The sequence below is a fragment of the Pan troglodytes genome, chromosome 12, assembly GCF_028858775.2.
Source record: "Pan troglodytes isolate AG18354 chromosome 12, NHGRI_mPanTro3-v2.0_pri, whole genome shotgun sequence".
NCBI classification, from domain to species: domain Eukaryota; kingdom Metazoa; phylum Chordata; class Mammalia; order Primates; family Hominidae; genus Pan; species Pan troglodytes.
The window spans coordinates 83836581-83850600 of record NC_072410.2 but is presented as its reverse complement, the minus strand read 5'-3'; the positions used below and the strand labels follow the sequence as shown (position 1 = coordinate 83850600).

The following is a 14020-nucleotide window of genomic DNA, read 5'->3' as shown; positions in this document are numbered from 1 at the left end:
GGCCGAGGCAGGTAGATCACAAGGTCAGGAGTTCAAGACCACCCTGGCCAATATGGTGAAACCCCGTCTCTACTAAAAATATAAAAATTAGCCGGGTGTGGTGGCAGGCGCCTGTAGTCCCAGCTACTCGGGAGACTGAGGCAGGAGAATCGCTTGAGCCAGGAAGTGGAGGTTGTAGTGTGCTGAGATCATGCCACTGCACTCCAGCCTGGGCGACAGAGCAAGACTCTGTCTTAAAAAAAAAAAAAGAAAGAAAACTGCGTTTTTCCATAGCAGCCAAATATAAGAATTTTTCCTCTGGGCCATCCATAGTTATCATGGAAAAATATCTTTCATGTTTTCTTTTTTGGAGCTCTGTGTTAAAATTTGAGGCCACGATGGAAGTAAATTTTTTAATCTCTCATTCATTCATTCATTCAATAAATATGTATTAAAAGTGTACAGTGTGCTAGATTATGTTATATACTTTTACCCCATGTACCACGTTAAAACATAGCAATTCTTATTTTTTAGGAAGAGCTGAGCAATGCCATGTCGATGATCCAAGCCATCACTTCCAAACAAGAAGAAATGCAACAGAAAATCGAGCAGCTTCAACAGGAGAAGCGAAGAGAATCTCGAAAAGTTAAAGCCAAGTGAGTGTCTTTTAAAAATGTACCAAAGGCAAACCCATAAGCAATGGCTTCTGCAGAGGCACCTGGTACACCTTCCCCACTATCAGTGTATAGCTAGCTGGCCACTGTGCTCCACAGCTTGGCATGCGATGGAGGTTATAGAATTATAAAATTGGTTAATACCAAAGATGGATGGTACTTATTACATAGAAAAATCCATTTAATACGATATGTAAAATGAAAGTGACATAAAATGGCATGAATGCTTTGATTACAAGTGTAAAAATATGTAAAATAACAACTAGAAAGATTTACTTAAAAATAATGATAGTTGTGTTAAGATAGTGGCACCATCAGTGATTTTCTTTTTTTATTAACTTTCTAAAATGTCTCTAATGCAATTATTATTTTAATTCTAGGGTTGAAAATAAATTTATGTTTAAACGATGTCCGGACTAGGTTGAATCAAGTAAAGTTTCACCATTAAACATATATAATCTTTACTGCTACTTATTTGGTTTTCTTTTTCCTTTTTTCTTTCTTTTCTTTTTTTTTTTTTTTTTTTTTTTGGAGACAGAATCTTACCCTGTTGCCCACGCTGGAGTAGTGGTATGATCACAGCTCACTGCAGCCTTGAACTCCTGGGCTCAAATGATTCTCCCACCTTAGTCTCCTGAGTAGCTGGGACTATAGATGTGGCCATCATGCTAGCTAATTTAAAAAAAAATTATAGAAATGGGTTTCCTTATGTTTTCCCAGGCTGGTCTTGAACTCCTGGGCTCAAGTGATCCTCCCACCTTGGCCTCCCAAAGTGGTGGGATTACAGGCATGAGCCACAGTGCTCAACTTACTTATGTGTTTTTAATATTACCAAATTGAAAATAGAAATGTAGGAATAATATGTGTGTGACCCTGGAGAACAGGTTGTTTTCAGGAGAGGACCTGCTGCTTCCTGATACTTTTGAGTTGCATTGCTAAGCGAATATAAATCATTTCAAGCAAATTGTCACCACTGCAAACTCTAAAGATCCCGATGATAAGGAAGCCAGCAACAAAAAAATAAGAATGTGGATGTTATAATTAGAAGGGTGATTTGTAAATATTTGAAGTTTTTTCTCCAGCTGAGGTAATGAATTAAGTTGAACCATATGAATTGCTAGTATTTGACCACTTTTAATTTTCAAAAATAGCAATTTATATAGTTCAACCTAATAATTCAGACATTTTCTTGAGTTGTTCTGAACTGAATCTCCTCGTAACCTATCAGATATTAAGAACCAGAGTAGCCTTGTCTTTGTTTCTCTTTCCTAGGAAAACTCAAAAAGAAGAGCACAGCTCACAGGCCGGGCCTGCCCAAGCACAAGGAAGTCCTTTTCGTTCTATCAATATCCCTGAGCCTGTTCTTCCAAGCGAAGACTTTACCAACCTTTTGCCTTCTCAGGCCTACGAGAAAGGTACAGTTCACAAATCATACTGAATTAATCAAGTATTTTTTTCCCAATTCCCCCAATTAAGAATGGGCTTAAACCCTCCATCTTTGTTAGAAGAAAATGGTGTATTGCCTAGAATTTTTCTGCTTGTAACTGGAATTCAGAAGAATACAGAGGATCTAAGAGACCACAAGAGTGCCCAATTTTAAATATCTTTTTTTTGGTGTGTGGTCGGGGGAATACTAATCTGGATACTTCTAAATTTCAATTGAGTTAAAAATAATTTATTGTACAATCATTACTATGCTAACCCATAAGACAGAAATGTTAGAAAAAAATCACTTACTCTAACAAGTCATTTTATTGGCAGTCTAACTCAGCACCTGTCTTTCTCTGGAAAACCAGAGCTGATGCTGCCTGTGGGCTGAAACAGTTACCAGTCTCATTCCTGACCTTAGGGATGTTAGAACAGATATTAAAAAATGGTACCGAAGAAACTGGCTTTCCAGTGGAAGTCAGAGTTTTGCTTATTAACTTACGTTCAACTCAGGAAAAGTAAAAAACAAAAAAAATTTGCCATGTCTTTGTATCCTCAACCATGTCTAGCAAAGCACCTATACACAGAAAAATAAATGTAGATATTAACGTTGTTTAGATGACATTTCCTCTTATTTATGGTCTCACGTAGAAAGTCCTCAAAAGAAAGACTCAATGATTTCTCAACTGTCAGTGTGTCAAAGACAGGGTTGGTGGTTTTCTATGCTTAAGATGAATGGAACAATTTGGTTTATATACTCATAGACAATGTGTATTCTGAATAACTGAATCTAAAAATCTAAATCAAGTAGCTTTTAACTGGCATACTTCAAAGTACAGATTTGCCTTTTTAATATTTTTTATTATCTTTTTTTTTGAGACAGAGTCTCGCTCTGTCACCCAGGCTGGAGTGCAGTGGCACGATCTCGGCTCACTGCAACTTCTGCCTCCCGGGTTCAAGTGATTCTCCCACCTTTGCCTCTGCCTCCCAAGCAGCTGGGTCTACAGGCGTCACCATGCACGGCTAATTTTTTGTATTTTTAGTAGAGACAGGGGTTTCACCATGTTGGCCAGGCTCATCTCGAATTCCTGATTTCAAGTGATCCACCTGCCTTGACCTCCCAAAGTGCTGGGATTACAGGCGTGAGCCACCGTGCCCGGCTTGCTTTTTATTTTTATTTTTTTTACCTATTTGCGTAATTCATTGAGAGACTGATAAGTGCAGCCTGGGAAAACTCACTTGGTCCATCTGGGGACCGGGTTCATTGCAGGTGGCTCTATTTTCTTTCCTCTAAGACATGAACAGCTCTACATAAAAGGATGATCCTCTCTGGGAAAGAGTATAGTATAGGATAGGCTTAGAATGTAAAAGTCAGTTCAGTGGCAGGTCTGGAGCAGCTAAACATGTTCATAAGATAAAAGGTTGAAAATTATCTTTACAAAGTAAATTTGTGCATGTTTAGACAATGTGTAACAGCCCCCAAGGACTTAAATAATCACAGAATGTGTGGACTCCACTGAAAACAGCTGATCCAGATGATTTCAGTGCCTACATGGATTTCAATGAACTATTTAGTGGCAATTCCTCCTTCCTTTCCTCCTGTATAGACATGGTCATAGTTTATTCTACTGAGTTGCTGCAGAAATTTAAGAATAATGTGCCATGATAAGACATTCTGCACATACTTGGTGGCAGCTTGTGTTAAAACTCAGGGCTCAAGAACCAAACACTCAGAAAGTCTTGGCTTATGCACTGTTGATAAAATGGTACAACTGTTATCTATTGTCCCAAAATTCAGTAGCTTAAAATAGCAAACATTCATGGTTCACAGTTTCTCTGAGTCAGAAATCTGTGCACAGCTTAGGTGAGTGCCTCTGGCTCAAGGTCTCTCATTAAGGCTGTAATCAAGGTGCTGGCCATGGCTGTCATCTCAGGTGAAGGCTCTACTCATGCGGGATCTATACCAAGCTTATCACGTGGTTATTGGCAGGCTCCAGTTCTTGTAACCTGGGCCTCTCCAAGTTGCTGCCTTATAATTTGGCAGCTAGCTTCTCGCAGGGCAAGTGATCTAAAAGAATGCTCAATACAGAAGCCACAGTGGGTTTTTTTGTTTTGTTTTTTTTTCTTTTTTTGAAACAGAGTTTTGCTCTTGCCGCCCAGGCTGGAGTACAATGGCGCGATCTCGGCTCACTGCAACCTCCACCTCCTGGGTTCAAGCAATTCTCCAGCCTCAGGTTCAAGCAATTCTCCAGCCTCAGCATCCTGAGTAGCTGGAATTACAGGCACCCGCCACCATGCCTTGCTAATTTTTGTATTTTTAGTAGAGACACGGTTTTGCCATGTCTCTGGTCTCAAACTCCTGACCTCAAGTGATCTGTCCACCTTGGCCTCCCTTGCTGGGATTACAGGTGTGAGGCACCACGACCGACCCATAGTCTTTTTATAACCTAATCTTAGAAATGGTATTCCATTTTTTCTGTCATATTCTATTCATTAGAGACTAATCAGTAAATCCAGCCTTTACCTAAGGGAAAGGATTACATAAGGACGTAAATGCTAAGGGGTGGGGATAATTGGAGCCATCTGGAGCTGCTTACCACAAATGGCTGATGGCCCCATTTGAGAAGGCAGCCAATTTATGTGAGCCATGATGCAACATCATTTATGTGCCTGATAATTGTAGAACTTGTCAGTTTGAAAATGTCATTTTACAGGCCCAAGTATACCTTTCCTTTAGGTTCCTTTCCCCACACAAGAAACTCTCAAGATGTTTAGCCTCCCTACTCCTGACATATTCTTGCTCGAGAAAATTGAAAACTCATTTTTTTGAAAGATGTGGTTTTATTATCCATCTCTTCTTTCTTACTTTGTATTTATTCTACCCGCTCAATATTGGCTTTCATCCTTACCACTCCTGATAGTTTTTGGTACCCTTGATACCCACCTTCTTGAAACATTCTCCTTCTTTTGGCTGACACTGTGCTTCTTTGATTTTACACCTACTTTCTGGATGCTCCTTCTTAGATTCTCTTTGATTCCTCATCACCCTCAGAATAAAGTCCAAGTTCCTTAACACAGTTTACATGGCCGTGTTTTAACTTGCCTCTGCTTTTCTCTTCAGACTTATATTTTGTTACCCTCGACTTCTCCCTCTGCATTCAAGCCACCCTGACGTTTTCCCTCCCTCCATCCCTCCCCCTTCTCTCCCTCCCTCCCCCTTTTCTCTCTTCCTCCCGCTTCTCTCCCTCCCTCCCCCACTCTCCCTCCATCCCTCCCCCTTCTCTCCCTCCCTCCCCCTTTTCTCCCTTCCTCCGGCTTCTCTCCCTCCCTCCCCCCTCTCTCCCGCTTCTCTCCCTCCCTCCCCCCTCTCTCCCTCCCTCCATCTCAGGCACTGTTTTAGGTGGTAAGATATAGGAATGAACAAAACAACAAAAATTCCAGCCTTCATGGAGACTTTCCTCTGAGGCAAGCAGACAATAAACAAGTAAGATATGTAGTATGTTAGAGAGTGATGAGTTAAGGAAAAAAATAAGTAAAGAGGAATTGTAATTTTAAATAGAGTGCCAGGCAAAGACCTGAAGGAAGTGAGAAAGTTCGCTTATGGGTACTGAGGGGAAGAAACGGAGCAGCCAGTGTCAGGGTCCCGTGAGAATATGACTGACGTGTTCAAGGAATACCAAGAAGACCAACGGGGGTAAAGCAGAGTGAATCAGGGAGAAAACAGTAGGTGCAGTTAAAAAAAAAAAAAAACAGCAGGCATGAGTTGGGGGCAGATATTCCAGGGCTGTATGATCATTATAAGGGCTTTGGCTTTTACACTGAAATGGGAGCCATTGGAGGGCTAAGCAGAGAAGTGATAGGGTCTGGTTTATTCTGTTTTTGAGACAGGGTCTTGCTCTGTCACTCAGGCTGGAGTGCAGTGTCACAATCTTAGCTCACTGCAGCCCCAACCTCCTGGGTTCAAGCGATCCTCCTATTTTAGCCTCCCAGGTAGCTGGGACCACAGGCACATACCACCATGCCCAGCTAATTTCTGAGTTTTTTTGGGGGGAGGGGGTGGGGGATAGAGATGGAGTTTTGTCATGCTGCCCAGGCTGGCTTACATTTTAACAGTACCATTCTGTCTCTTTTTATTATTACCATCATACCACTGCCACCACCATTATAGTTAAACAACTATTTAACTCTTACAATATGCCAGGTAGAACTTCAAGCAGTTTACAAATACTAACTTATTTATTTCTTATTGTAATCCTTGAGGTAAGTACCACTATTATATCTTTTTACAGCTGAGAAAATAGCACTTGCCACACTATACTGTAATTTCTTTTTTTTACTGCTCTGCCTCTCCCATGAAACTGTAGAATCTCTGAGTCTGCCCCCAGTGCCAGGCTCGTGGAAGGTGCTTAGTCCATGTTAGTGGAATGAACGCTGAATGAATGCTTTCCTTTCTCTGCAGCCCAAGAGTCCAGATCTGTTCATGTAGGAGACAGTAATGTAAAAGGAATGATGGGTCCTGGTAAGTGACTCTTCTCTGAGTTTTCTTTTCTTCCAGCAATTCCATTATTTTCCACTTCTATCTTCCCTGCTTCCACTTCCTTAGTTTCAAACCAGGCATGAAAGAACTCACAAAAGATAAAGTTATGAAGTTACGAAGATTCCAAGATGTATACTAGAGCAGGTCAGTGACTCATTTGAACCAACGAGAGAGAAGGGCTAGGGAAGCTTAAGACAAAACCAGTATGTTTCATTCTTTCTGGCTTATTTCAATGACTAATAAATTCACATTTGCCAAAAACTTGCAGGTGAATGTAGCATGATGTAAGTTTTCTGTGGATCACACACTGTATAGTTTAATTCAAAAGTTACTTACTTTTACATCTGTGTAGTGCAGGTAATAAAGGACTAAATAATAGAAAAGAAACAAAAGAAGATAAAAGAAAACAAAATTTTAAAAGGGATTTACTTAATTGACAATTCACCAGGATTTTATAAATTATTTAAGCTTCCCTCTCTCCTTCCTTTCTAGCATTAGGGTCAAGGGAAAAATGGCCAAATAAGACATTGTTTTTGGCACCCTTCCTCCTCCTCTTTCTGTTTCTCTTCCCAGGAGTGCTCCAGCATCTGGTGTGCTCACCTGAAAGGAAGCAGATATAAGGAGTCAATACATACTATAAATTAGCTATACTATTTGATAAATTCATTTTAGAAAACTCCTTATATAGTAAAGACTATGTATAAAGCATAGAGGATGTATAGACCAGAAACAGAGGGAACCCCGTGCAGCTGTGGACACTTTTAATCCTTAATTGGTATATTTAATCCTCAAGGGATAGTTGTACCCAAAGAGAGGCAGATTCGTTAAGAGTTAGCAACAAGGCCAGGCACGGTGGCTCACGCCTGTAATCTCAGCACATTGAGAGCCTGAGGCAGGTGGATCACCTGAGGTCAGGAATTCAAGACCAGCCTGGCCAGCATGGTGAAACCTCAGCTCTACTAAAAATATAAAAATTAGCTGGGCGTGGTGGCACACACCTGTAATCCCAGCTCCTTGGGAGACTGAGGCAGGAGAATCGCTTGAACCCAGGAGGCAGAGGTTGCAGTGAGCCGAGATCGCCCCATTGCACTCCAGCCTGGGTGACAAAAGTGAAACTCCGTCTCAAAAAAAAAAAAGTAACAAACTTTTTTTTTTTTTTTTGAGACGGAGTCCCACTCTGTCACCCAGGCTGGAGTGCAGTGGCACAATCTCGGCTCACTGCTTCCTCTGCCTCCCGAGTTCAAGCCATTCTCCTGCCTCAGTCCCCTGAGTAGCTGGGACTACAGGTGCCCGCTACCACGCCCAGCTAATTTTTTATATTTTTAGTAGAGACAGGGTTTCACCATGTTAGCCAGGATGGTCTCAATCTCCTGACTTCGTGATCCGCCTGCCTCGGCCTCCGAAAGTGGTAACAAACATATTTTTTAAAAAGATTTTGATAGCAGTTTTCTTTGTTTCCCCGCCCCTCCCCCCACCCCACCAGGAGTGAACCCAACAACTCCAGAAGCAGAAGAAAACCTCAAGTCTTGCCTCTCGGCTGATATCCAGTCCAAGGGCCATCTCCCATCTGGCATGTGGAGGCAGCCTAAGGATGGTAAAGAATGGGGTGAAGAATACGTCACAAAAGACCACCCAGATAAACTCAAGGAGGCTGGCCAGGGTAGACACAGCTCCTTGGAAAACGTTTTATGTGAAACCTCCTTAGCTGGTAAGTTCCAAGGGGGAATGCAGGCTAATAGTTTAAAGAACAGGATGTACCAGAGCTTTGAACTCAAAGGCGAGAATCCTTGCAGTTTAGATTCAGTGGACACATGAGGCCACCTAGTTCCTGGTTTCCTTTTCAGATGAACTAAAGCCTATAGAGGTAAAGGGACTCATTAGAGGTCACAGGGCCAGTGACTACCACCTTGATTCTGCATGTTCAAGACACTTAGTAATGGAGTGCTGTGGGCGGGAGGGGGAAGGCATAAGGTTGGTGGAGAAGGCAGAACTATTTAGCCAGTGATGTGGAATCTTCTAGAAACAAGCCTTTCATCAACAGTCTACCACCAAAATATCACACACTGCAACAGAGCCTGTCCTCCCTCCTTTTTCCCTCCCTCCTTCCCTTCATATCACAAAGTATTGCTGAACAATTACTGTGTCAGACAATGGCATTTCCCCCTGGCTATTTGGGGGGAGGTAATTTTTAAAAATTATTTTGAATTTTTAAAGTCAAATACATGAAAAAAAAGTATTAAAAGGTTTGTTATGAAGAAGAGCACCAACAACTTTAAACTCTTTTGACCGTTTTTTCTGGTACTTGCTTCCATGTTTTCTTTTCGGGGACATGGGGGAGGGAGAATGGCAGGCTCAGGCTGGGTACGCAGTCTTCCCCTGGTTCTATGTTTTTAAAAGATGTTTAGCCAGGCATGGTGTTCACACTTGTAATCCCAGCACTTTGGGAGGACAGGTGGGAGGATCCATTGGGCCCAGGAGTTGGAACCAGCCTGGGCAACATAGTGAGACCCCTGTCTCTACAAAAAATAAAAAAACAAAGTAGCTGGGCCTCCTGGCATGTGCCTGTGGTCTCCGCTACATGGGAGTCCAAGGTAGGAGGATCACTTGAGCTCAGGAGGTCGAGGCTGCATTGAGCTATGATAGTGCCATTGCACTCCAGCCTAGGCAACAGAACAAGACCCTAACTCAAAAAAAAAAAGTTTTACACTATTTTTTTTACTAATACTTTATTGAAGGTGAATTTACATAGAGTAAAATTCACAGAGCTTACATTTAAGCTAATAGACATTTTACATGTGTCTATCCCCTGTGATCACCACCCAGATCAAGATATACAATATTTCTGTGCATGAAAGAACCTGAGAAAGTTCTTTCATGCACTTTGCCAGTCAATATCCACCCAAAGAACCACCATTATGACTTCTATACCACAAATTAGTTTTGTCTGTTCTTAAACTTCATGTAAATGGAATAACACAGTGTACTCTTTTGTGTCTGGCCTCTTTCTCCCAACATAATGTTTTTTTAAATAAGATTTATGCATATTTTTGCACACAATTCATTCCTTTTTATTAATCACATTGAATGAATTTATCACATTTTAAAAAATCCATTCTCCCATTGATGGACATTTTTTTTTGAGACAGAGTCTTGCTCTTTCACTGAGGCTGGAGTGCAATGGCGTGATCTTGGCTCCCTGCAACATCTGCCTCCCAGGCTCAAGTGATTCTCCTGCTTCAGCCTCCTGAGTAGCTGGGATTATAGGCGTGCACCACCACGTCTGGCTAATTTTTATATTTTTAGTAGATACAGGGTTTTCACTGTGTTGGCCAGGCTAGTCTTCAACTCCTGATATCAAGTGATCTGCCTGCCTTGGCCTCCCAAAGTGCTGGGATTACAGGCGTAAGCCACTGTGCCTAGCTAGCTATGAATATTCTTGTACAAATTTTTTTTTAGCGGGGGGATGTATGCCCTCATTTCTCTTGGGTGTATACCTAGGAGTAAAATCTCTGGGTTGTAGGTTATGATTATGTTTAACTTTAAAAGAAAATGTCAAGCAGTTTTCTAAAGCAGTTGGCTAATACTCCCACTAGCAATGTTTGAGAGCCCAGTTGCTTCACATACTTTCCAATACTTGGGAAGGATGGTTAGTCCTTTCAATGTTAGCCATTCTCAGGGATGTGTAATGGTATCACACTGTAGTTTTAATTTGCACTTCCCTGATGATTATTAGTATTAAGTATGTTTTTATATGCTTATTGGCTATTCATATATTCTTCTTTTATAAGGTGCCTAAGTCCATTGCCCAACTTTTTTTGAAGCAGGGTCTTGCTCTGTTGCCCAGGCTGGAGTGCAGTGGCATAATCACAGCTCACTTCAGCCTTGATCTCCTGGGCTTACGTGATTCTTCCTCCTCAGCCTCCCAAGGAGCTAGGACTACAGGTGTGCACCACTGCACCCAGCTGTCAATTTTAAACTCTTAAAATAGCTCGTGACTTTCTTGTCTTTCTGAGAAACCTTTGCTATCTCACAGTTGTGAAGGTACTCTGGTATGCTTTCTTCTAAAATCTTTATAGTTTTAGCTTTCACATTTAGGTCTATGACTTATGGTGAATAAATTTTGACGTACAGTGTGAGAAAGGGCTCCAGGTTCATTTTTTTTCCAGATGGCTATCCAGTTGTTTCAGCATCATTAATTGAAAATACCTTCTGTTTCCCATTGTTGTATGTAGAAAGTCAAGTGGTCTTATATGGGTATCTAATTTTAGACTCTCCTTTTAAAAATTCCAATTATCAGATAATTGACATCTTGACAGTATTGAGTCTTCCATTTAAAGAACATGGTATATCTCTTCATTTATATAGATCTTGAATTTTTCTTAGCAATATAACAGAAACTTTACTATTTACATCATCAATGTTTTTAGTTTTTATTTATTTTTATCCATTTAGTTTTTCAGAGGTGGGGGTTTCCCTTTGTTGCCCAAGCTGGCCTCAACATCCTGGGCTCAAGTGATCCACCTGCCTCAGCCTCCCAGGTAGTTGGCACTACAGGCACAAGCCACTATGCCCAGCCATCTTTTTTTTTTTTTTTAAAGAGCATTTGCCTCCATCATCCTATTCTGCTTTGGCCCAATGTACTCCCATCATCCTGGGACTTTCCAGTCTTCTTAAGAATTCCCTTCATATTTCTCCTCTGTTCGATTCCTGTTTGTTGCTGTTGTTGATTTTTTTCATCTTCTGTATCCTTGGTTTCTTGGTTTACTCCTGGTTTTGGTGGAACACATCATCCAGTAGTTTCCACATATGTAATCACTTGGCGGGTCCTTCTTGCCGGCTTGCTGTGCAGGTGGAGCTGATTTACTGCAACTGCTGTATTGCAATTGAGAAAAAGTTGAATAAACATACAGCAAGCTATTGCAGCAGACCAGAGTTTATTACTCAAATCAATCTCCCTGAAAATTCAGAGACTGGAGTTTTTTTAAGGATAATTTGGTGGGCAGGGGGTTATGCAGATGAAATCACAGGGATGTGGTCTTCATATGCTGAGTCAGCCTCTGGGTGAGGGCCACAGGACTAGTTGAGTCATGGGTGTGGGTCCAGGTGGAGTCAGTCAGCTTCCAGAAATGCAAAAGTCTGGAAAAATGTCTCAAAAGACCAATCTTAGGTTCTACAGTAGTGATGTTATCTATAGGAATAACCAGGGAAGTTACAAATCTTGCCACCTCCAGAACAATGGCTGATTATCATTTAACTATGCCTACATCTTAGTGTAATTCATAATATGAATTCATAATTCATAATCCTAAACTTTTGGCCTTTCATTAGTTTTTCAAAGCCAGTTTGGGTACCAAATTGGAGGGTGTGGGGTTAGTTTGGGGAAGGGCTATTATCATCCTTGCTTTAAGTTGAACTATGAACTAAATAAATCCCAAAATCTCAGCCTATGCTCAGGAATATACAAGGGCAGCTTGAGGTTAGATGTAAGATGGAGTCAGCTATGTCAGATTTCTCTTGCTGTCATAATTTTGCAAAAATGCTTTCACATAGTTGATTAATAATTTGGCCAAATAAGACATCTTTTTTCCTCATGATTTTGAAGCAATTGTTCCACTGTCCTCTAACTTCTAATTTTGCTATTAGGAAGTCCAGTACCATTCTGATACTCAGTTTTTTGCATGTTACCTGATTTTTCTTTTTCTTTTTTTTTTTTTGAGACGGAGTCTTGCCCTGTCACCCAGGCTGGAGTGCAGTGGTGTGATCTCAGCCCACTGCAACCTCTGGCTGCCAGGTTCAAGCAATCCCCCTGCCTCAGCCTCCCGAGTAGCTGGGACTACAGCCGTCCACCACCACACCTGGCTAATTTTTGTATTTTTAGTAGAGATGGGGTTCACCACGTTGGCCAGGCTGGTCTCCAATTCCTGACGTCGTGATCCGCCCGCCCCGGCCTCCCAAAGTGCTGGGATTACAGGTGTGAGCCACTGTGCCCAGCCCGTTACCTGATTTTTCTATCTGGTAACTTTTAGGATCTTGTTTTTATTCGTGGTGTGCTAAACTTTCACAGTGATGTGATATGCCTTGTAATGATGTGAGTCTTTTTTATTAATTTTGCTGGGCACAAGGGTCCTTTTCTCTGGAAATACATGTCTTGGGATTTTTTTTTTTTGCCTGTTATTAATTTGATAATATCTTCTCATCCATTTTCTTTCTTTTTTCTGAAACTCCTACTAATTTGATGTTGGACCTCTTGGATTGATTTCTCAACTGCCATCTTTTGCCCTTCTATTTTTCTTCAATACATCTCTCTTTTTTTTTTTTTTTTTTGAGACAGAGTCTTGCTCTGTCACACCCAGGAGGAGTGCAGTGGCATGATCTCGACTCACTGCCACCTCTGCCTCCCGGGTTCAAACTATTCTCCTGCCTCAGCCCCCTGAGTAGCTGGATGACAGGTGCACACCACTATGCCCAGCTAATTTTTGTATTTTTAGTAGAGACGGGGTTTCACCATGTTGGCAAGTCTCCACGTTTTGACCTTCTGATCTGCCCACCTCGGCCTCCCAAAGTGCTGGGATTACAGGCGTGAGCCACCACGCCCAGCCCCTCTTATCTTTTTTTTTTTTTTTTTTTAAGAAAGGGAGATTTCTTCATCTTCTACCCTTTTAATTTTTTCTATCTTTTAAGCAATGTTTAAAAGTTTCTCCTTTTTAAAAATTAGCCTCTCTTTTTAAAAATAGCATCCTGCAGTTGTTAAATGACTGGAATATGTTTCTTATATTTCTTTGAGAATATGAATTGTAAGATTAAAAATTTTTATTCTTTTGTATCCTGCATTGTCTCTGTTTCTTCAGGGTCCCCCCTCCTTATAAAAAAAATACGTGTATATGTTTTTTTCTTCTCATTCTTTTATAGTATAAGCTTTATGCAAATGTATGAGCATCCTTAGCTAAATGTATGTAAGAAAGAGCTCTTAGAAAAACTCTGGAAATTTTGTATTGACCGAGCTTGTCAATCAGTGGGCTTCATTATAGACAGGCTAATCAGATGGCAAATTAACTTTTGATAATTGACCTCTTTTTGTTTTTTGAGACAGAGTCTTGCTCTGTCACCCAGGCTGGAGTGCAAGGGCGTGATCTCAGCTCACTGCAACCTCCGCCTCCTGGGTTCAAGCAATCCTCCTGCCTCAGCCTCCCGAGTAGCTGGGATTACAGGCGTGTGCCACCACATCTGGTTAATTTTTGTATTTTTAGTAAAGATGGGGTTTCGCCATGTTAGCCAGGCTGGTCTCGAACTCCTGACCTCAGGTGATCTACCCGCCTTGGCCTCCCAAAGTGCTAGGATTACAGGCATGAGCCACCATGTCCGGCTGATAGCTGACCTCTTTGTGTCAGTGTCTGTGGATCTT

At 41.3% G+C, this 14020-nt stretch overlaps 1 protein-coding gene across 16 annotated transcripts in view; it reads left to right on the top strand.

Annotated features, from left to right (window-relative positions):
* The window catches only part of ARHGEF33 (Rho guanine nucleotide exchange factor 33), an 84244-nt gene that overhangs the window by 39392 nt on the left and 30832 nt on the right, over window positions 1-14020 (top strand). For all 16 annotated transcript variants that reach the window (XM_525737.9, XM_054678358.2, XM_054678357.2 and 13 more), the window contains 4 exons: window positions 514-635; window positions 1926-2068; window positions 6541-6600; window positions 8102-8326. In XM_525737.9, coding sequence (XP_525737.4) covers window positions 514-635; window positions 1926-2068; window positions 6541-6600; window positions 8102-8326 — 550 coding nt within the window. The remainder of the gene's footprint in view (window positions 1-513; window positions 636-1925; window positions 2069-6540; window positions 6601-8101; window positions 8327-14020) is intronic.